Source organism: Punica granatum, chromosome 3 (genome assembly GCF_007655135.1).
Source record: "Punica granatum isolate Tunisia-2019 chromosome 3, ASM765513v2, whole genome shotgun sequence".
Classification (NCBI taxonomy): domain Eukaryota; kingdom Viridiplantae; phylum Streptophyta; class Magnoliopsida; order Myrtales; family Lythraceae; genus Punica; species Punica granatum.
Window position 1 is genome coordinate 35,914,612 of NC_045129.1, and position 23,330 is coordinate 35,937,941.

At 35.0% G+C, this 23,330-nt stretch overlaps 2 protein-coding genes across 2 annotated transcripts; both read left to right on the plus strand.

Annotated features, from left to right (window-relative positions):
- The first annotated feature begins 8,764 nt into the window (after positions 1-8,764).
- LOC116199890 (galactinol synthase 1-like) lies at positions 8,765-11,527 on the plus strand. The gene is made up of 4 exons (XM_031530471.1): positions 8,765-9,247; positions 10,196-10,516; positions 10,778-10,912; positions 11,009-11,527. Exons 1-4 carry the CDS (start codon positions 8,906-8,908, stop codon positions 11,225-11,227), a joined length of 1,017 nt encoding a protein of 338 aa, XP_031386331.1. The 5' UTR covers positions 8,765-8,905; the 3' UTR covers positions 11,228-11,527.
- Positions 11,528-19,812: 8,285 nt separating this feature from the next.
- LOC116199869 (pantothenate kinase 1) lies at positions 19,813-23,245 on the plus strand. Its single transcript, XM_031530437.1, has 10 exons — positions 19,813-20,218; positions 20,759-20,968; positions 21,286-21,332; positions 21,558-21,674; positions 21,821-21,940; positions 22,030-22,124; positions 22,207-22,300; positions 22,384-22,515; positions 22,603-22,715; positions 22,793-23,245. The coding sequence occupies exons 1-10, from the start codon at positions 20,128-20,130 to the stop codon at positions 23,007-23,009; spliced, it is 1,236 nt and encodes a 411-aa protein (XP_031386297.1). The 5' UTR covers positions 19,813-20,127; the 3' UTR covers positions 23,010-23,245.
- Positions 23,246-23,330: the final 85 nt, after the last annotated feature.

Genomic DNA, 23,330 nt, shown 5'->3' on the forward strand with positions numbered 1-23,330 from the left:
GAACACCTGCCCTCAAGAACTTATTACGAGTCGAGACTAGACTTCCGTGCTCGGGACTTAACCACGAGGTGGACTTCTTGCATCTCGAGCGAGAGGAGGGGCACAATAATTGATAATGTGATCACACTTAGGCCGGACTAAGATGAGGCACAATTTGACTGCCTCGAAACTAAACTTGGCGTGGTGTGAGCGCATAGAGGCTTGTGAAAGTATACCCGCTTTGATACCATGTAAAATACCATTGACCCTATAAGCGATTGAGCTTATTTACAACTAAAAAACTCAACATGAACTCATGATAGTATTCCTATTTGAAACTCGCGAGGTTTTGGCTTGATTTTTACATTAACTTTCACCTTCATCCCGCCCCATATCTTGCTGGGCATAATCTATGTTTATAGTACCCATCGAATTAAAATTTTATTTCGCATTACATCTAGTACAAAACATACCGTAAGATCGAGTATCCTGTACAAATGTAAATTCTTGCACAAAAGTTTTACTTCTAATTTGATTCTTTATCCTAGCTTCAATTGTTCGGTGTATGTATAGATATATATTTGGTGAGACCAACTATTTAATGAACATTCATCTCCCTGACCGGTTGCAAATTTGAATATTCGTCATAAAACGTTCTCATGTGAAGGAGGAGGCACGACTCCTTATAAATTAGAGTAAACAAACAATTTGGTCCTTGATGTTTGGACCGGCCATCAATTTCGTCCCCAGTGTTTCGTGGCCATCATTTTTACCCCGACATTTGTACTCCGTCCATCATTTTGTTCCAACCATTTTCCTGCTATTACAGAATACTTAACACCGTCCATTAAATCGCTGAAAATAAAGAAATTATGTCACTGAAAATAAAGAAAAAAAAGGGGAAAATTGACTTAAAATGACATCACTTCATACATCGTTCAAATCCCAGCCCAACATTAGTAGAAGCCCACTACCAATAGAAACCCACCGCCGCTCTCAACTCTCACGCATCAAGGCTCCGGTGGGGAGCAAGTGAAGAAGGTGAAAAGTGCACGAACAAGAAGGGGAAAAGCGGGAAGTTGTTTGTGGTTTGGTCGCCGAAATTTAGAGATTTCGACAAGGCTCCATGAGTTCTTAGGGTTGCAACTAAAATCAAATTGCAAATCCCAATTGCTTCTCTCTCATTTATTCTTTCTTCAATCCCCATATACCTTAGTTTGATTCCAATTTGCCGACCACCAACCCCAAGTCCTTAATGGAATTGCAGTTTCTCGAGCTCAATTTAGTTTTTGGCACTCAGTTTGAACTTCCTTCTACCCATTGAAGCAGAGCTTCAGAAGAACGGTGACTCTCTGCAAGGCCATTGATGGGGCATTGAGGGTGACAAAGAGAGACCTTTCCTTCTATCTGGTTACAAGCTTTGTGTTTGCTATAGGGGGAAGGGAGTAGCCAAGCAGCAGGGTTGCAAATGTTGCTATTCTCAAGGCAAACGATGATGTCGAACTGTAGAAGAAGAGGACTCCATTAGAATGGTGTGGTGGTGCATTTGTTTGTTGTAGTAGAAAGCGAATAAGTTGTTGATTTTGTACTTTGTCGTTGTATATACCCATCTCATGTAATCAAGAAGCAATTATAAATATTATAATACCTCCTCTTTGATCTACTTGGAATTTTTCGATTGATTGACTCTTCTCTTTTAACTTTTTCCTCTGTACGAGAACTTGCAAAATTCACACTAGAACTAAATGAATGAGTTGCTGATTTTTTTTTTAAGTTCTGCTATTGCCGTTGCAATGAGCTTTATATTGTTGCTGTTGTGGTTTTGTTATTGCTGCATATTCCTCTCCTTGTCCATAGAAAGTTATATTGAACAAAGTCTTGTCACTTATCGAAAAAAAGGCCAAGCCTAATCTTATGCATTGTTTCAATTGTCAAACTAAAAGAACTCATAAAGAAAAGAGTATATAACAGTTTACAACCCAAAAGTTACAGCCAAATCTTATGCATATTTACTCAAAATGTAGCATATTCAGTCAACTTGAAATAATCTTACATATTCACCCAAAAATATCATACTCGGATGACCATGGATAGTTTTACATAAATCAATCAAAAAGAGCATATTCAAATCATTTTTCCATAATATAAGTTACATACTGAAGGTTTGCTTATTCTAACTTATAAGCAACAACCAAAACTGAGAATGTATATCAAGTTCTACATATCAGAAGACTCCAGAGATTCTTCACTTGTGTTTGATCTGCTTAATTTGATGACCGAAGGTTATGAAGTTCATGCAATGCATTTGCACAAGAATAAACAGTCATCGCATCACACAACAGCAAACAAAAGAATTTTCCTTTTGGTTAAAAGCAAACAAAGAAAGAACTGAACAAAACTTAGGTGTTCTCATATACTAGAAGTTTACCATTTCTGATAAAACATCTAGCTAAGTAGTCCTACCTAATTGTATTTGTTCTCTTCTTATGCCCACATAAAGGCCCTAAACAGGAGCAGCTTAACGTAATTCCAAATATTTAGCCTCGTATCCAAAATCTAAACTAGCCACTGCTCCGGGTGCTAGTATCAATCAATGATAAAAAAAAAGGGGGCTACCGAACTGACCTTTACAGATTTTCGCCTAATAATTCCTCTTCCTTACCTCGTTAAGAAATTGGAACAGGGTTGCTCGATTCAATCATGGCAGAAGCAGGAATCAAACATAGCGGCACTCTTCCTTGTCTTTAGAATAAAAAATGGCAGATTGGTACAAGGATTATTTAGGGATTTGGGTGTCGAAGAGTAAAGAAGGGTAAAAGGAGGGAATGTTGATTTGGGAATTGATTTCAATAAAGTAGGGTTTTAGTCAGTGGTGTCTTAGGTGAGTCATCGTTTTGTGTCTTTCTTTAAAAAAAAATAATTTCAGTTTTTTGATGGAAGACGTCATAACTGCAGTAACGGGGGTTGGATGAAAGTGATGGACGGAATGCAAACATTCGAGATGTGTTTGATGGCCAGCAAACACGGAGGACGAAATTGATGGCCAGTCCAAACATCAAGGACCAAATTGTTAGTTTACTCTATAAATTATAATGCTTGCCAAAAGGTCCGGACAATTTTTCCAATGGACCTAATTTGTCCTAGAATACATAATAAGTCAATCATATCCAAAACACAACAAAACTCCTCTCATGTATACATACACCACAGGATAAGTGAAAACCAATCAAAGGATCCTCCCTTCTTGTTGCCTCAAATGTCAATGGTAGGATTTTGTGAAATCTCATCACATGATGACATGATGTCCTTTGAAGTACAGTAAATTGTCGGATGAAACACCCACAAAGGAGGGAAAGAAAAATTCCGTGTTAAACAATTTACACATGTGAAAAATAATAGAAAAATTACATTAGAGGTCCTAAAAGTTTATTATTTTTGTCGATTGAATTTTATAAAAATCATTTTGACTCAATTGATTCTAAAAGGCCTAGTCCATTAAAAACTCTTCGTTGAAATCGTGACTGAATTGTAAGTTGTGATGATGTTGATCATAGCAGCTGTGAATTACTGAGGTGTCATATCTCATGTGTTATTTTCTTCTAATGTGGCATACCGAAAATAAGAAAAATGAAAAAAAAAAGAAAAAGATGGAGAACCTAACGAGTTACTCCACTTGGAAGCAGGCTAGAGGTCTCCCTCGCAGGCACTAGCTCCCTTGGTGAGGTTGCCGGAGGCCTCAATGGCCACCTAGAGTATAGCGCTAGCCCCCATACCATTCTCTCCCCCCTTCTTTGTACTCTTTATTTTATTTTATTTTTAATTTCTTGGATTTTGGACGTGGTAAGGCCTCTTAAGCGGTCACCACCCTATCCGAGGTTGCCTACCACCACTAAAGGTGACGACGGCATTGAATTCTGTGGTTCTCGATTTCAGAGGGGAGTTTGGGCTTTGCTCATGGCCATCACCTTCTCATCTGAGGTCGCCAACACACTTAGCGGTGAGCGCTGGTGAATCGTAAAGGCACTAACGACCTCATCTTGGGATGGGGGTTGCCGGCGAGGCCCACCCTCAGCAACCACTCAACCTGACAATGGTTTTCTGTTTTTTGTTTTTCTTAATCTTTCTAGAAAACTCTTCTTAATTTTTTTATAAATTCCACGTATATATTTTTACGACATATGGAAAATATTTGACGATGTTAATGTCCAATCGCCCATCAATGCTCGGTCATAGTTTGTACTGAAAGTGTATATGAAAAATTTTATTATTTTTCTTATCGCTGGTAGAAAGTGTATATGTAATTAGACATTATAGAATAATGTAATCAAAATAAAACATATATAAAAATTGATGGGAAAAAGCAAATTTTTAGGACCTCGAAAAATAATAATATTTTTAGGAAAAAATTATGCCCATGTTATAATATGATAGTCCATGTGTGAGAGATGTTATTAATTAATCATTATTAGGTTTTTTCTCTTTCCCTATTTTCCTGGAATCGTCATGTTAGGCGCAGTAGGACTCTCAGCCAAAATGAATTAATGGTAGACCCATCATTTGACTCGTTGTCAGACCCTACATGGTGCGTCAGGCGTAGTTTTATATATGCGCACGTTTTTATAATGATTAATTTTTATATTACATGATGTGAAATAAGATGACGTCTTCGAATAAGTCTAAATCGCATGCGTAGTACTATTCCGTTATGCAACTATTAGAGTAGTGTGCTAAAGTAATATACATAGTTCTTATCATGAATTTTACTCATAATTATACTTTGGATTATAATAAACCATCTATGCTTTGAAGTTTATGAGAAAATAAACATTGAAGGATAACACAAGAGGATCGCACTTGCATCTACTAGCATCCCGATATGATGTGTGTGAGATCATGTGCCTAACGAACATATCACTTCATGTCATTATATCCTAGTAACTAATTATTAGTGCAAGCTATATATAGATTTCCAATTGATTGTTTGAGACATTTGTTACCACGCCTATTAAGCCAAAATTTAGCAACAGATATTAATCTCAAAAGATACATTCGTCAAGGTGATTTATATATCTTCCCTTTTGATTATAAGAAAGCTTATGACTCAAATAATTAAACAAAAGAGGGAGAATAAAAAGAAGTGGGCGGACTAGTAAAAATCGAATGAATAATCGTTTTGTCTTAAGACAAGTACGAATAACATTGTATTTGTTTTAGAGGTGGTTTTAATTGTTGGCAAAATTTAACATGACTTCGATCATGGTGACACAGTTAATACATCAATTTAAGTGTTTAGTATTTTTACTATTTGTGATTAATTATACTAAATACTAAACATTTGAATTAAAATACTAAATAATTATATTAATCATAAATACTAAAAGTACTAAACGCTTGAACTAAAAGTACTAGCTAATATCTATTACCGTGACTTCGAGTCATGCTAAAAAGAATTTTATTTGTTTCGTTGTTTTTCGTTTTCTTCCTCTTTATTATATTGACGAGCTATACAAATGATATCAAAGGAATATTTATCGCTTATTTGAGGAAAAGCAAGCTTGTCGGATAATTATCATGCGATCTAGAAAGGAAGAAGATATATGACGCATTGGTGGGAATTACTTTGCAAGCAAGAAAAAAAAATGGTGGGGAGAAAGTGGGAACTCATGACCTTTATTTTTCTATTATATATGTTAGTTTATAATTAATTTCCTGGGATAATGTTGTGTTTGTGTCACTTCATGTTTTTCTATCCTTTTGCGATCATCTTGGGATGCAACAACATCAGTTGATCTGACAGGAATATATATACGTATATAGGACGTAATTAAGCAATAACTGATGTTTAATCCTCTTCTTATATTAAGATACAGTTAATTATGTCACTATGTCATGACAAGCATATCTCTGTCGGTATTCGCCCTAAAGAGAGTTCACAGTTTGATATTGTTATAAGTTTATTGTGTTTTGGCTGGCCGTGGTCCACATTCTATATATAAAGGCAACTTAAGTGTTCAATAATAGAACTAATTATCATTCATATTCCACCTGAAACATGTGTGTCTCGGTATTGCACAAAAAAGGCAAGGGTACATCAGGCGATGGCGAGGGACTCGCGCTCGACAATATATATAAAACTAAACTAGGTCCCTCCTCACAGTATAATATGTAGTTAATTTCCAACATGTCCGTTGAAATATATTTCAATACCCGCCCTCACAGTATGACGTGTGTATTTCTGATAAGATCATATAGGCTGTATACATAATTACAAACTCAATAAACATGGATATAATCATTATTTTTATGCGTATGCAGGCTTACATTTGATTATAAAACATACGACATATATTCATTAATTCAGTCTAACAATCTTTCTAACTCTTGCGCCGGCATCAACGTAACATAATGCGGGAATATCTCTTAAATAGACACGCCAAATATGCGTATTTAATTTTTAGGGTTTCTGAATTCTGCATGCATGAGAAGTCCCTCAAAAAGCAACTTTATTTATTTATTTTTCTTTCGCTTTCATTGGAGGTTCACGGATTTAATATAACGAAATAAAAATTTTAATAGTTAATTAAAGAATATGAATAGTTCCACTATGAGAATTAAATATGCAATATCTTGTTTGACAGATGAAAGCGTGTACTATTATGCTAAATTCTTATTCTCAAAGAAAAAAGAAACTTTAATTAATGGATTAGAAATTGACTAAAATGAAAGGGATATTTACTAACAAAAAGAACTTAGCATAATTGACTCTGCGCCTCAATATAGTTCCATCTAGAAGTCCCCGTTAAAGTCTCAACTTAAAAGAGATTTGAGTTTACCTACCGAAAAAAAAGAAGAGAGATTTGAGTTTAATGCAGTTGCCATATTCACTCTAACTCAAAATTAAGAAATTCACGTACAATTAATTTTCGCTAATAGGACTCCCGGGCCTGTTTACCTTAGAAGAAGAATTAATGAGGCTGATTTCAAAGCCAGAGAACAAAAATTAAGAAATACAAGAGTGAGCAGAAGGAGAGGCAAAAATATCGCTCGATATAAGTCGCTGTAATGTCATACAGCTGATAATGTAGAAATGCATGCCCCACGGAATATGCAGACCAGTCAATTCGCACTCATATTCTCCTCCCTGCACAAGGACATCGACGACTTGCCAATTTCTCGCTAGTAAAACCTCCGATCCCATCTACTAAATAAAAGAGCAGTAGGAGATAGAGGAGTGCTGTCTCAGCTGCCACACAGTAATCATATGCCTATTGGGTTTCCATTTTTCCCATCCTCTATCAAATATGTCTACGAACCTCTTTTATAAGTAAAAAAAAAAAAACTTACGAAGGTTAAGGGAATGAATTATGTTAAATTATCCTTATGGATATTGAAGGTGGTGAAAGTAAGGAGCATTGAAAATGCAATATTTATTTAACAGATATGTTACTGTTCATGCACTTTTTTACGGTCTCATTACGAAGAAACGAATATATACGTAATAACCGGACTGAGAACAGAATCTTACTCTTAGCTATTTAAGAGGAGCCCTTCAAATTGAAGACTCTCTTCTTTTCCTCCTCAATCAACTCCTCTCTATAGATATTATGCCTCTTTCTTTTTTGCTTTTCCATAGATGGCTCCCATCAATATATATATATATATATATATTTCTATTTTCTCTCACAATAATAGTAATATATATTCCTCGAGGGGGTCCTTTAGAACACCTTTTGTCCGAGCAACTTTGAAGCTTTCAACTTCATGGAAATTTCATGACGATGTCTCTTCTGATCATCTTTCTCTCTTTGTGGGAGAGGAGAGATCAGAGAGAATTTCTCATTCACTTTGTACATATTCTCTCTTTTTCTTTACCAGTAAAAATACAAAAATATTCCATTACCTCCGATAAAACCAAACTTATATTCGATCACCGTTATTTGGAAAAGAAAAATCGTTTAAATTTGTTGCAACATTTGCTATATATATTTGCTCATTTTCAACTGGTTGCAGTTAGATCATCAAGTACTGAAAGGATCAGATACGGGCTGAACCTCGAATATTAACGAAAACCAAATTAAACAGTACAAGAATGATGTGCGGAAACTCTAATACAGTTTACCTGGAGAATCATCCTAAGCATACCCCATGTCACGGAAATGATCTCAAATTGTCGTAGTAAGATCGTCAATAACACTTAAGCAGCCGGAAGAGAGACTTACTATTTGCACAAAGAAAATTTGCAAAATCAATCCATGGTTTTTATTGGGCTACGTAGTGCTCTTTCAGTTCTCCATGTCCACGTACGCCAACTATCAATACGCAGACTTCATGAGATTCTTTCTTTGTGCATTTACAAATTTATAATTTCAATTTCATTTTTCCACAAAGGAAAATGACTGCCACTTGATGCTTTGCCTTTATTCATTTTTTTTTTGTTTTTTAATACATTACTTTCTCTTTAGAAATAAATAAATAAAACAATCCTTTCGTGAGTGATATCAATATATCTCCATCGATCATGACCCTGGGCCCATCCAATCTCTGCCATCCATCACGATGATAAGGCTCAACATATATGGGAAATTGAACAAATGAACTTCGTTCATTCATTTCCCTCCCAGAAAATTGGCTCTAAAATTCTAAAAAATAAAAAAGCCAACTATTTTGGAAAAAAAAATAAAAATCAAAAGGACACCCTTCTGCATTTGAGTTTCATTTCGGGTCCATTTACCATTAATTTACCCCTCATGTCGGCTCTATATAAACCGGTTCAAGTGCCACAACACAAGCCAGGAACAAAGGGGCAGTAGGGGTGGCAAAGACTTCTTTCTTTTGCTAGTTTTACTTGCCCAACACTCCTCAAAAAAAACCACCAACCTTCACCCTCAGGCCTCTCTTTTCGGGACAACCTCATACTGTGCTCACAATGGCCCCGGAAATCCCTGCTGCCGCCGGTGCCTTCTCAGCTACTACAAAGGTCTCCTCGCTCACTGCAGGCTACTCGAAGAGGGCCTACGTAACTTTCTTGGCAGGCAATGGGGATTACGTGAAAGGGGTGGTCGGGTTGGCCAAGGGGCTGAGGAAGACCAAGAGCCCTTACCCTCTTGTGGTGGCAGTGTTGCCCGACGTGCCTGAGGATCACCGTGAGATACTCAGGGCTCAGGGTTGCATCGTCCGTGAGATCGAGCCCATCTACCCGCCCAAGAACCAGATTCAGTTTGCAATGGCTTACTACGTGATCAACTACTCCAAGCTTCGTATATGGAATGTAAGTAATATAATTGAACGCATTTTATTTTATTTATGGGTGAATAACGCATTTTACTTATAAATATGGTGTTTACGCAGCATGCATGGAGATCTTTTATCATTATATTATCGTACACACACACACACACACACACACATATATATATATATATATCCATAGATATAATATGTATAGTTTTTTTGTCACAATGAAAATATCTTGGTGGGATAGGCGCAAATTAATGATTTAATTCAGTAAGATGGGTCACTTTGTCTATAAATTGATGTCTTGGTATATTTCTGCATATACATCGAGATTCATATGTATAACGGGCCTAAATCTTGAAAATCAATACATGATTCTAGACTAAGACATAAGGGGAATAGAGAATAATATATTAATAAAATATTCTTGTCATCTTAAGTCCAGTTTTATGTGGTCCAATACGTATACTTAAATTTTTATTCTGATCAACCTAGTCCATTGAATTATATATATATATATATATATATATATTCAGTGAGATTTCTATATTCGTTGTATTTTTAAATGACTTATATTACATATAATTAATAACCTTTTTTTTCCCACTTTTAGGGTATGGTTGTTGGTTAAATAGTACATAGCTTTCACTTTATGAAATGCTAAATAATCATGAATGAACTCATAAAAATAAAATAATCATGCATGAACTCATCAAATAAATAATAATAATAATAAAATTAAATAATCATGCATGTGGACCCAGGTTTCCGAGTTTATACCCATAATACAGCTATATATATATATACACACAAACATATACATAGTACAAATTTTTTTAGAATTGAACCCATATCAATAATCCAAGTAATCTTCTAAACCAATGAAATGCATGCATGCATTGTTCCGAAGCATAGATCGACAATATGTCAGAGTCAGACTGAATATATTGATCATAATATGGGACTGTTCGTGAATGTGCAGTTCGAGGAGTACAGCAAGATGGTGTACCTGGATGCGGACATTCAAGTGTACGACAACATCGACCATCTGTTCGACACGCCCAATGGCTACTTCTATGCCGTGATGGACTGCTTCTGCGAGAAGACTTGGAGCCACTCCAAGCAGTACTCCATCGGGTACTGCCAGCAGTGCCCTGACAAGGTGACATGGCCCACCGAGATTGGCTCCCCTCCTCCGCTCTACTTCAATGCTGGCATGTTCGTGTTCGAGCCTAGTCCTCTCACCTACGACAGGCTCCTCGAGACCCTGAAGATCACTCCCCCGACGCCCTTCGCCGAGCAAGTGAGTAATCTTCACTTTAAAGATTTATTCCTAAAAGTTCTAGCAAGTTCATGGTAGATGACTTCTCCTGTATTGTAACTTCCGGAGAGGGTTTCTAAAAGCAACAGAACCGATTTAAACACGTCTTATATAACTTGTACTCAGAAAGTGTTTATCATGTGAGTCAATCGTAAATTGTATCTGTTGATCTGATGGATTGGATTTTAAATCCTTTCACAATCTCTGAGTCAGCTCCTAATTAGTCTCGTTTTGGCATGAAAGGACTTCCTGAACATGTTCTTCGAGAAAGTTTACAAACCAATTCCTTTGGCGTACAACCTGGTCCTTGCTATGCTATGGCGCCACCCAGAGAACGTCGAGCTTGATGACGCTAAAGTCGTCCACTACTGTGCTGCTGTAAGTTAAATTCCAACCTATGGTAATCACAATTAATTACGGTCATGCCTCGTTTGGAGTTAGTATCTCGCTGGAATTTCCTCAATTTGTTGTCAGGGATCAAAGCCATGGAGGTATACCGGCAAGGAAGCTAACATGGACAGAGAGGACATCAAGATGCTAGTTAGGAAGTGGTGGGACATCTACAACGACGAGTCTCTTGACCTGAAACCCGAAATTTCCATTCAAGAAGAGGAGACATTGTCGAGGTCATCAATCATGGGTTCAATGCCGGAGCCAGCCGTATCATACATTCCTGCTCCCTCGGCTGCCTGATCGAGATCAAGGATTAGCAATAAGGCCCCCCAGGGAGCTAGTGTCGTCTAATTTTAAGGTTGGCGCTTTCTTATGTTTTCCACCCCCCTCCGCATATCTAAAAATTTCAACCTAATGGTAGTATCCTGTAGAAGCTACCAGATATCGTGATTTTAGCGTTTACTAGAGGAGACCAGACAATGTATGATCAATGCGCATTTGATGTATATGGCACTTCTATGTGAATGATCTCTATACGAAAGGCCTGAAGAGATGGTCTTTGGTGCTTGATGAAATATATGTGTTCGGGTTTCTTCCTAACTTGTGTCCTCTGGTGCATTGCACGACAAACTCTCGATATCATTTGCCATCATATTCGTAACAAGCTCAAGAAGAACCAATATGATAGGACAAATCAAGGCGGCCAATACGATAGATACACTTGAAGGATTATATATCCTCTCATTTGTTGCAGTCTTATCGATACTTATCCAAGCGCATAATGAAGTACAGTGATTTGCATTGTGCAAATAGCGGGAGAATTATGCCCGTTATGGGCATAAAAAAACCCGAACAATTACTCGTATAAAAGCTGGGTAAAGAACAAAGGCCCAAACTACCTCTATTATTACTTCAAAGAAAAGGAAGCCCAAACAGAAATTGGCAAAGACAAATCTTTTAACGCATCTATTATATATCTATATATTTATGGGTGACGCTACGATGATGGGTATAAAAAAAATAACCATTACGGTTATTTTAATTCTGACCATCATATCCTCTTATTTAAGATCATGACCGTATACGTGTCTTAAATTCTTTTGATTTAAGATTCACCATTCATAATTTTACAGTCTGTATTTTCGGCCACATATTTTCTCGTTCGACGTTCAATCTCATCTGTGAATAAACCATATCCGGTTCGCTATTAAATAGAATCGAATTGCACTTGTTCAATCAAATACAAAATAATTTTATTACTTAAAAAACACAATACAACGTTGTCTTCCATTCATCTTCTATAATAAAACAAAAAGCTATTGAAGGCAACATACAATCTCGAATCCATCTACAAATACCGTCCTCTATTTTTCCCAGATGATGGTGAGTACCATATTTTTCACATCCAAAGAGAATGAATGTCACTTGTCAGAATATACTCGGAAAAAATCGCAAAAGAAGAGCCCTTGCAGACATTCACAAGTAAAATGGTGAATTGTCAACCATCAGGCCAAATCGAGGAGACAATATATATATGTGTGTGTGTGTGTGTGTGTGTGGCCGCGCGCGATTATAGGGGCCTTCAGCAGAGGCAACCTTCTAGGCACATGAAACTCAAGTTTAACATTGCTTATAACTAATTTTATACTGATAACATTTCGACGAAATCCGTTATTGTTTGTTTTTTTAAGTGATCAAATTATTTTTTATCTAGTTGAACCGGCGCAATTTATTTCGATTCATTAGCGAAATGGATCAGGTTCGTTCATGGACAAGATTGAGTGTTGACAATGAGATGCATGGCTGAAAATATAAATTGTCAAACTTTGAGGGGTGAATCTTAAACCAAAATAATTTAAGACATGTGTACGGTCAGGATATGAAGTAAGAAGATTTGACGGTCATGATTGAAATAACCGTGGTGATTGTTTTTTAATGCCAACCGTTGCAACATTTCTAATATTTATATATAAAGCAAGAACATGGTAGACCCGATCAAATGATCTCAAAATGTTCAGTTACTGAATGAAATTTTCTCGATTTTTTAATTTTTAAAGTATAAAGATATAAATTTGTAGGACCAATATTTATTTTCTCGATATTTGAGATTTCTTTAAATATAATTTTTAATTTTTTAAACATATGAATATCGATATTTGTATCGATTGTTATTTTTTTTCCAAATTTTTAGCATTTTTAAAAAATAATTTTTTTTATTTTTAATTTAATTTTTAAAAAATATAAATAAAGACTTTTGCGATTGATCATTATTTTCTCGATTATTCATTTTTTTTAGAAAAATGAATTTTAAAATTTTTATGACATATAGATATAGATGTAAGAGACCAGTCATTATTATTTTAATTTTTTAAATATTTTTAAATATAAAAAATATTTCATGTAGATGACCTCAAAACGCTCGAATTGCTGAATGGATTTTCTTTTATAAAACTTTTAGAGAGATGGACGTTGTCTTGGGGCATTGTTCGAATGTGTGGATTTTTTAGTATCCTGCTTCGGAGTTCAACAACTACCCCAAACATATTTTAGCCTATCATGTCCTTTTTTTATTAAAGAAAATTTTTAATATTTTAAAATATATGGATACAGACTTATGGAATTAGACATTATTTTCTCTATTTTTATGAGCTTCTTTAAAAATAAGTTTTAAATTTTTAATTAATAATTTTATGAAATATATAAATATAAATTTGCGGGACTTTGTTATTTCCAGGTTCGCGACCTTTTCTTAGAAAATGAAATTTTAATTTTAATTTGTAAAATTTTTAGAAACATATAAATATAGATTTATGGAGCGAGTCATTACTTTCTTTATTTTCTGAGTTTTTAAAAAAATGATTTTTTTGGAAAAATTACACAAAAAATCTAAGTTTTGTAAAACGTCTCAATTTTATCCTAAATTTTGTTTGTAACAAAACAAACCATAAGTTTTCTAAATTGTCTTAAAAATGACATTCGTTATAAATTCTGTCAATTTTGCATACGTGGACTGTTAATTTCAGACATAAATTAATAAATAAATAAGATAGGTTAAATAAAAAAAATCAAATTTTCAAAAAAGTTTCAATTTCATTATAAATTTGGTATGTAATGAAAAAAAATCATATGGTTTATCAAATGATTTGTAAACTTTGTGGGTCCCGTGAAGTCCACGTAGGCAAATAGACGGCAAACTTAACAGAATGGTAACGAGAGGTCAAATTTGAGACAATTCTCAAAACATGTGATTTTTTTGTTACAAAACAAAATTTATGACAAAACTGAGACGTTTTACAAAATTTAGTTTTTTTTGTGTAATTTGCCCATTTTTTTAATGCTTCAAAACATATATAGATTTATGGAAATTTAATTGTTTCTCGATTTTTTTAAAAATAAAAATATTTTATGAAAATCAATGTAAGTGCATTGGAAAAATACTAGTTTGTAGTATTTTTATATGCTTTCGATCTTATTATGAGAGATTTACTTTACGGGGAAACTATAATTAATTGGCTTATAACTAGAGATATATAATGCGTAAACTCATTTATGTTTCGGTCACTAGAGCGGGAGGAATTCTTTCTACGGCATTGTAGTCATCACCATCATCATGGTCGTTGTCTGCATTGTCTCATCAACGACCTCGCCCTCATCCGAGTCTGGAGTGTCGAACTCCTCGTCTCGCTCAGCATCCACTTTCGTCGGGGAACGAAAGTCATCCTCTTGAAAAAGAAGAGAAAACAACGATATGGTTCGAAAAGGATACATTGGAAAGATTTAACGCAACTCGTGTGTATATATATATATATATATATATATGTATATATATATTAATTTGGCCTACTCTCATTAAATTCTTCTGTTTGTGCAGCGAGGGCTTTTCACGTAAACCCAACTCTTCGAATCTCCTCATTAAAATTTATTTATACTTTTTTTTTCAATTTTTTTTCACAATTCCATGATGGTTATAATTTATTGGATTTTTCCAAAAAACAATATTTAAAGATATTAATTAGTGAAACAATTCTCAACATATTTTCTTTATTTCTGATCTTTTGCATTATAAATTTCATAAATTCAACAATATAAACTAAAAATAAGGAAATGCAAAATCCCTGCGCAATGCATGGGTTACATAACTAGTATATAATTATTTTAGACTCTTGCGATGAGAGCTCTCCATTCGTTCAACAAGAGATTTCCATGATTTTTTTCTCGGCTCATGATCGAACGTCTATTCACATCCCCTATATTAATGCATTATGTAATTACCAAGATGAATTTATTACATAATTAGATAATACACCAAAAATGAGATGAAGAAACTATTGCATGTTTTATCCTAGCAAGGTTCGTAAATTTAATTTTGAATATTAATTAAAACTTTAAAAGCAAATATCTGCGTAGTGGGCGGACCACATGACTAGATTAAAAGGGTGATTTGATGTTATACAGATGTATGCGAATGATTTCTTTCATGGAGTAGATAATTTTGTTAAAGCTTTGTTAAGGATGAGAAAGGAAAAATAAAAAAAGAAAAAATTTTGAGCCAAGGCATTGGTGTCAAAAGCAGTGTTATCAGAACTGGACCGGACATCGAACCGATCGAGGTATGAGTTCATGGGTTTATGGGTTCAACCGGGAGTTCGATGGGTCGAACCGCTTGTTTAATTATAAAATAAATATTTATTTATTATTCTAAGAAAATAATATAAAATACAAGAAAATAGTTGGAGAAGAAGAAGATCCATCTCTTAACAGCCCAACCCAGCAATATCACAGAGATCAAAAGCAGGAAAAGAGGCTTCTCCAATATCAGTCTCCTAGTCTCTCGATTAATATTCCGTCAAGCAGCTTCCAACCATCTCTAACAACGTACTCTGAATCTATCTATTAACATGTAAAAGAGGATCCATTGACATCATCCTAGCATTAACCAGACAATGTCCCGATAAAACATCATTGTCCAGAAATTAGTCACTAACCTCCTCTAAACAGATGCCAATCCATTCAATAATTCTTACTACAAAGCGAATGGTAACGACAAATATAAACTGATACCGCAGCATCTTTGTATCGGAATTGTTCTTGCCCTTCATCATAAGCCGATTCGCGACCTCAATTAGACCATCATACTCGGGCTTCTCCGGTTGGACCGGTCGAACCGCCCGGTCCGGTCCGATTCTGATAACACTGGTCAAAAGTCTTATAAGCTCGATGACCAATAATGCATTGGTCAAAGATGCTTTGCCTCAACCTCTACGAAATAAATATATTAACAGTCAAATTAAGCTTGCTCTTACTAATTCGAGCTAACCGGCACACCAATCCATGTCAACAAATTAATGCTACAAGTCAAATTGATTCGTATACTGTCATTATTATTGTGGAGAGCATTATATAACTTGTGAACACACTCATCAAGTCAAATTTGGTGAATTACCTGACGCATACGTATCTGGTCATCGGGTCTAAATTCCACACACATCGGTTTTATTGGGTTATGAAAGTTTGTAAAACAAAAAAGAAATTCAAGAACAGGGGGATAACAGTATTAACATGATAACTGGTGACGATTTGATATCCGTCCAGGAATATTTTTTATTACTAAAGAAAGCCTACATCTAGTAAATGAAAACAAATATAAAAGATAAGAGGGCACAAAAAATCTCACTGACGAGAATCAAATATATAATTTTTTATTTCACAAGCAAAATTATTGTATGTCACTGCTGTACTCTTTTTATGGTATTTATCTTTGATTTTATCTCTAGAATTCTATGTTAAAATTAACTTCACATATAATAATATATGGCACAGCAAAAAAACTGGCCTCTAGTCATTGATTGATGACATTGATGATTTTCACGTGTCACAAGAGACCTGAAAAACAAACGAAACCGAGAGTGTCTTCTTACTCTTAACCTCTCCATATGTGACATTTAGATAGAAACAATAGATGGAGATGATGATCCCTCATAATAATATTTCTTAATATATACTTCAATCAAAAGGATATTAATTGTAATCCACAAAATATGGGATATCTTAAAATATATTGTAACATGATGACCACCTAATAAAGATATTATTTCCTTATTTTATAAAATATTCTTACGTGTTCTAGACTCAAGAAGAATTTATGTTAAACGGATGAGTCAAATCGCCACACAAAATAAAATCATACATATTGACAACGCAGGTTGCAAAAAAGAAAGCCCTTTTTTTATTCTGCTTCAGGATGCCATGATATTCATTGATCATTTCAAAACTCGGTCCAATATATATATATCGTCTCATGATGGAAATCAATTTACATCATATCAAATTACATGTGAGGCCCGAAATAATAACATGACTGCGACAATAAAACTTAAATATCGAACACATATGGATGCTTTGAAATTACTAGTTTAGGATAATTACTCACCTTGACAAATTTCCATACCTCAAATAATAGTAGAACGATCAAGATCAATTCTATTCACCATAACTTCACTCTGATGACTAATTAATTTCTCGTAATCGCCCGCTCCCTCTGTGTTGGCCAAGCCAGAGAATGCCCAAAGGCACAAAGACAATTTCGAAGTCCAAGCAATTAAATGGCAACGCGGTGAAGGGGAAAAAAGGGAAAAAAAGAGAGAGGGGTGGGGGTAAGAATGTCCATAATTGCAGATATAATCAAATAAGAATAATTATTTCAATTAAGGAATAATCCATTCCAGATAAAACATAATAATTCCTCTATATATTTATTGTCGCAATAAAAAAAAAAAGGCTAAGGCTATTTTCACCCCCATAATGCCTAATCCACCCCCTTTGTCATCCACGGTTCAAGAATACCCTTAATAGCATATTAATTACTCTAATTAAATATGAATTAGCTCCTTAAATCACTCTTATATTTTTCTTCTCTTCCTTTCTTAATTATTGGATTGTATTTCCCATATGAAAAACTTGCTCAACTCTTCTATATATCCACTTACCAATAATATTAGTTAAAATAAGTTTTACATTTTCGTATTACGAATAATAAGGAAATGATTTAATTTCAGGAAGTCCTAAATATCTTTTTAACATAATTTCTTATATTAATTGGTTAAAAAGTTTTATGCGCAAAAAATAAAAACACAACCAAATATATATATATATATATATTATTTTATTGGCGTCGAGACCTTAAATGAGTAATGGAACACTGGACAAATGGGATTTGATTTTCTGGGGCAAGATTATAATTTTTTTCTCATTTATTGCATGGAGTTAAGAAATATTTTTTCATAATAATTTTGAGGAATTGGATATGTAGAGTAGATTGAAAAATTCACAAATGGAAATAAATGGTGTGTTTGATTTAGAAAGGAAGATATGAGAATTGAGTGAGTAATTTAAGGGTTTTACCCATATCAATTAGAGTGTAATTAATATATTATCGGGGGCATTTTGGTAAGATGAACCACAATTGAAGTGGATTAGCCAAAGATGGGATGGAAGTAGCCCTAACCTAAAAAAAAAAATCAGGGATATTACATAATAATTGAGGGGATTTTGGACCGAAATGTGAAGGCAAGAAGGGGAATCTCCACGGACAGGACAATATATACGGTCAATTCTAAACAGATTGCGCAAGCCAGATCGTGGAATTTTGGCATTGGGGAGTAAGTAATTATTATTTGTTTTTTTCCACAATATTATCTGCCGACTAAACCTTCCCTCTTTCGTTCGGGAAAATCCTATTCATTCCCCCTAAGTATGCAAGAATTACGGTCATGTGAATTTATGAAAGGATAATAAAAGAGATTTGAGTAAAAAAATAATGATCTGTGAATATTTAGGAGGTAAAGATCAGAGAGACCCCAATATATAATCATTATTATTATATGTAATAAAATCAACTATTTCTTATAATAGATAGTATTAATGGATACAATAATTATACTTAATTTTTTTAAAAAAAATGATCCGATAAACAAATATGAAAATAAATAGTAGAATAATTTATGCTCGAAAACAATTAAAAAATAAAATTAAACATTTAAGAATAAGGATTTTGAATTGTACTATTTCAAAAAAGAAAAGAAAAGAGGTGCAAGTGGAATTTGTATATCTGGACGCATGTTTGGTGAAAAAAAAAATTGAACAACATATCTCTTACATATCTTCATATTATATTGTCAATTTTTTTGCCACAATATTGTATCTCTAACACAACGCAGTAATAGGAAATTAGAATCAAATAAAAAGTAAAAGTTTAATAAATAAAAATAAGTATATAATATATTACCATTACAGTTTAAAATCTTAGTTATTATCATTTATTTTAAAAAATAGTTAATAATTAATTAACAATTTGTCCCTCAAGATCGATATTATATCAAATCTGATCCCAAGAAAGTTTTTACGTTAATTTTGACTTTCATCTATTAAATATACATCATATTGCCCATTCCGTCAGTCTGCAGTTAAAAAACTTGACGAAAACTTTTGACGAAATGGGCAATATGATGTACATTTAATAAATCAATGTTAAAATTGATATAAAAAAAAGATATTTCCATTCACTATTGGACTACAGGCAGATTGAATGGGTCATTTGATATACACTTAATCTGTCAAGGTTCAATTTGATATAATTTTTCTTTTAAGATCTGATTTGATGTAACATTAATCTTTCGATGGCAAATTATTTTAGTTTACTCTTATTACAATGGAAACCAAATCCAAGCTGAGTACCTAACGATTATTCTCATTGGTACAGTTCAACTAGACAGGCCCCACATCACCAAGGTAGACGGCGAGTGAGAGGCACGCGCTGCCCCACCGTCTCGTCCCATTAAAAGTGTTTCCCGGTGGGGCAAGTCAACAAACCATATGCTCTCCTCTCTGCAAAGAAAGAACATAAAAAAGTCAAACGTCAAATGTTCGGAGGGAGCTACGATTTTATCCTCTTGGAAATTCACGCGCTTCCAGATTTGCATGTTTCTCATGCTCTCTCTCTCTTTCTGTGAGGCGATTGAGATAAAAGAAAAGAAAAAGGGGTCTCCTTTCTCTTGTCTGCTTGGCCATTCTCAGAGCTATATATGCTTGCGAGCTTAGTGATGGGTGGCGGGTAGGTGGAAGAAGAGAGGAAAGTTGCGAGCTTTGATCCCCAAACAAGGAATCGGAGGAGCTTTCACCAAAGAGCCCACCAATTTCTTGAAATGGATCTCAAAGCAGAGAGCAGCAATAATCAGGGCTCGTTGCAGAACCAATCTCACGGTCAGATATCTCATTTGGCTATCGATATTGGAGGTACGTAATTCATATATGTATGTTCCTCTATCGATATTGGAACCAATTTCGGTGAATTGGTCCGCCGATTGTGAAATTTTTATGTTCCGGACGTGCGGACCCTGTTTGGGAATGTTCGATTCGTTTGGTGCTCTGTTTTTTTTTTTGTTTTGTTTTTCCTTCCTATGGGTGGTTTTACTTTGATAGTCACGTCTCTGCTTGGAATCTTGTTTTTGTTTGCATTACGTGATGCAAGTTCAGATTTTGTACGTGAATTTCGTAATACTTATGTTTCCTTAGCTTTATGGAACATTCAATTGGACTTCTTTCTGGGGGTATTTTGATGAACTTTTGTGGGATGAGACCGGAGGAGTAACTGAGGTGAGATTGAAGGATTGTTTTTTTTTTTTTTTTTTTATCATTAAATTGAAGGATTGTTGATTGGGCTAGAATCTTAGTTCTTAGATTGGTCGTTCTCAATGTGGCGCGTGGAGATATTGTTACTTAAACTGTGTTCAACCGCCACAGTTTCGTAAAATGTAGTTTTGTTTCTGCTGACAGGTTCTCTGATCAAATTGGTATACTTTTCGAGAAGCAGCGATGGGTCCCGTGATGATGACACTAACACACCCTCGAAGGATAGAATCAGTATTTCGAACGGAGATAGCAACGTCCCTCTTTTTGAAGGAAGGCTCCGATTTGCAAAGTTTGAAACCAGCAAGATTGATGATTGCATAGAGTTTATTCGGTCTAAGCAACTGCACCTCAATGGTATGTTTGTCTTCTGCGATACAGATCATTTCTTGCTTCCATTGTTTTTTCCAGTAGTTCTTCAGCTCTTGGGCCCCATTAGCTTTTCTACTTTTACATTCTACCCATGATCTTATTGGCTCAGATTTCCAGGCTCCATCCGTATTCGTCGATTTTGTTTTGTGGCTCTGCAGGGCTATAAATTTTCAGTTGTCTAGAACTTTAAAGGATTGAAGATTTTAGCCAACCGAGAAAATGTTTAAGCTGTTGTTGTTTCTCCCCCCATATGTCACTCGATCTGCATTGCATGGTTCCTTATCATGAAAAATTTGATGCAGGGTGCTGGCATCACGATTCTACATTAAGGGAGAAGACTATTATCAAGGTACAAAAATAATGAAGTAACTGCTGCAATGCTTGGATTATCATAAATGAAGATTCATTTAAGATATGTGTGATTACTGATTGCTGAATTATCATAAATGGAGATTTATTCAACAAATGTAATTACCGATTACTTACCGTGTTACTAGAGAGCATCTAATTCCTTAGTATCCAACTCTATAAAACTTCTGTATTATAAAAAATTAACAAATAACTGCTTGCAAAGGCCACAGGAGGTGGGGCTTTCAAATTTGCTGATCTCTTCAAAGAGAAGCTCGGTGTTTCACTTGACAAGGAAGAGGAAATGGAATGTCTGGTAAATGGAGCCAATTTCCTGCTCAAGGTGAGATTTTTGGAAACATCTGTCTGGATTTCCGTTTGTTTGGTAATTTATCAGTGTTTCAGGATTCATAACTTGGTTTAAAATAATTTCAGAGAGTGAAAGTGTTCTTTGATATATGACACTTTTTTTCCTTCATTTATGAGTAGACAGTCCAGCAAGAAGCTTTTACATACACAGATGGTCGGAAAGAATTTGTGCAGATCGATCATAACGATTTGTTCCCTTATCTCCTTGTAAATATTGGATCAGGTGTTAGCATGATCAAGGTAAATTAAATCACCTCAGTTGCCTTAACCTCTAGTTTAAGATTCATTTGTCATAATCGCTTGAGATCTTAGTTTTGTTTCCTTCATAGGTTGACGGAGACAGGAAGTTTGAGAGAGTTAGCGGTACTAGTGTTGGAGGTGGAACATTTTGGGGCATGGGAAGACTTCTAACGAAATGCAAGAGGTTGTTCTTTTCACCATCATGTTGGAGCCAAAATATACATGGCTACTTAATCTGATTGGAGGGATTGTATTTTCTGTTACAGTTTTGACGAGCTACTTGAATTAAGTCATCAGGGGAACAACAGAGTCGTAGATATGCTTGTTGGGGACATTTATGGAGGATTGGACTATTCAAAGGTAGGCTTTAGAAATGATTAGCTTTTCAATCGTACAGTGCGTAAGTGCTGATCATCATTGTCACTTTCATTTGCTGATAATAGATTGGGCTTGCTTCAACCGCCATTGCTTCGAGCTTTGGTAAAGCCATTTCTGAAGACAAAGAGCTCGAAGAGTACAAGCCCGAAGATGTCACCCGCTCACTATTGAGAATGATCTCAAATAATATCGGACAGGTTCCAGTCGATGTGATCATGCTGTGTGATTCGTCATTTAGAATTTTTTGGTTTTCTTATATTGGATCTGGTTTTTCACTTTCTCAGATCTCTTACTTGAATGCACTGCGATATGGTCTCAAGCGGATTTTTTTTGGAGGATTTTTCATCCGAGGTCACACCTACACAATGGATACTATATCTGTTGCCGTAAATTTCTGGTAAGCTGAAAGAACCAGACTGCTGATACGCAGGAATCAGTATGAGCTGCAATATTTAAACCACACGATTTTCGCAGGTCAAAAGGAGAGGCTCGAGCCATGTTTTTAAGCCATGAAGGTTTTCTTGGAGCATTGGGCGCATTCACAGGATATGAGAAGCACGATCTTGAGGCAGATCAATCAGTTCAGAGATGCTCTGCTAAGCCGTCCTGTATAGACGGTAAACTTTGTGGGACACTATCGAGTCATTTGAATGAAGATGAGAACATGGAGTGCAGAATCTGCACTTCATAGCATTTGAAATTTTTTTTTTTGTAACTTATCTGTAACATAGGATACTCCCAACATCTGTAGGAAAAATTCGGGGCGTTAAAATAGACATAAACTGGGAGTCGTAAGTTAATATCGAGGAACATATCATTTTCTGGTGATTGTTTCTCTAAAGTCTCTGGTTTGATTCTGCAGGCTTCCTGCAAAATGTACCCTTCTTGTTTACGTTATAAAATTAGCTCCTAGTTATATGTTCTGAATGTTGACTTCGAAATTTAAGATGTCCAGATAGCATTCTGCTTCCCAGTTTAAGCAAATGAACGAGTCAGTCGAGTCTAGTCCTAA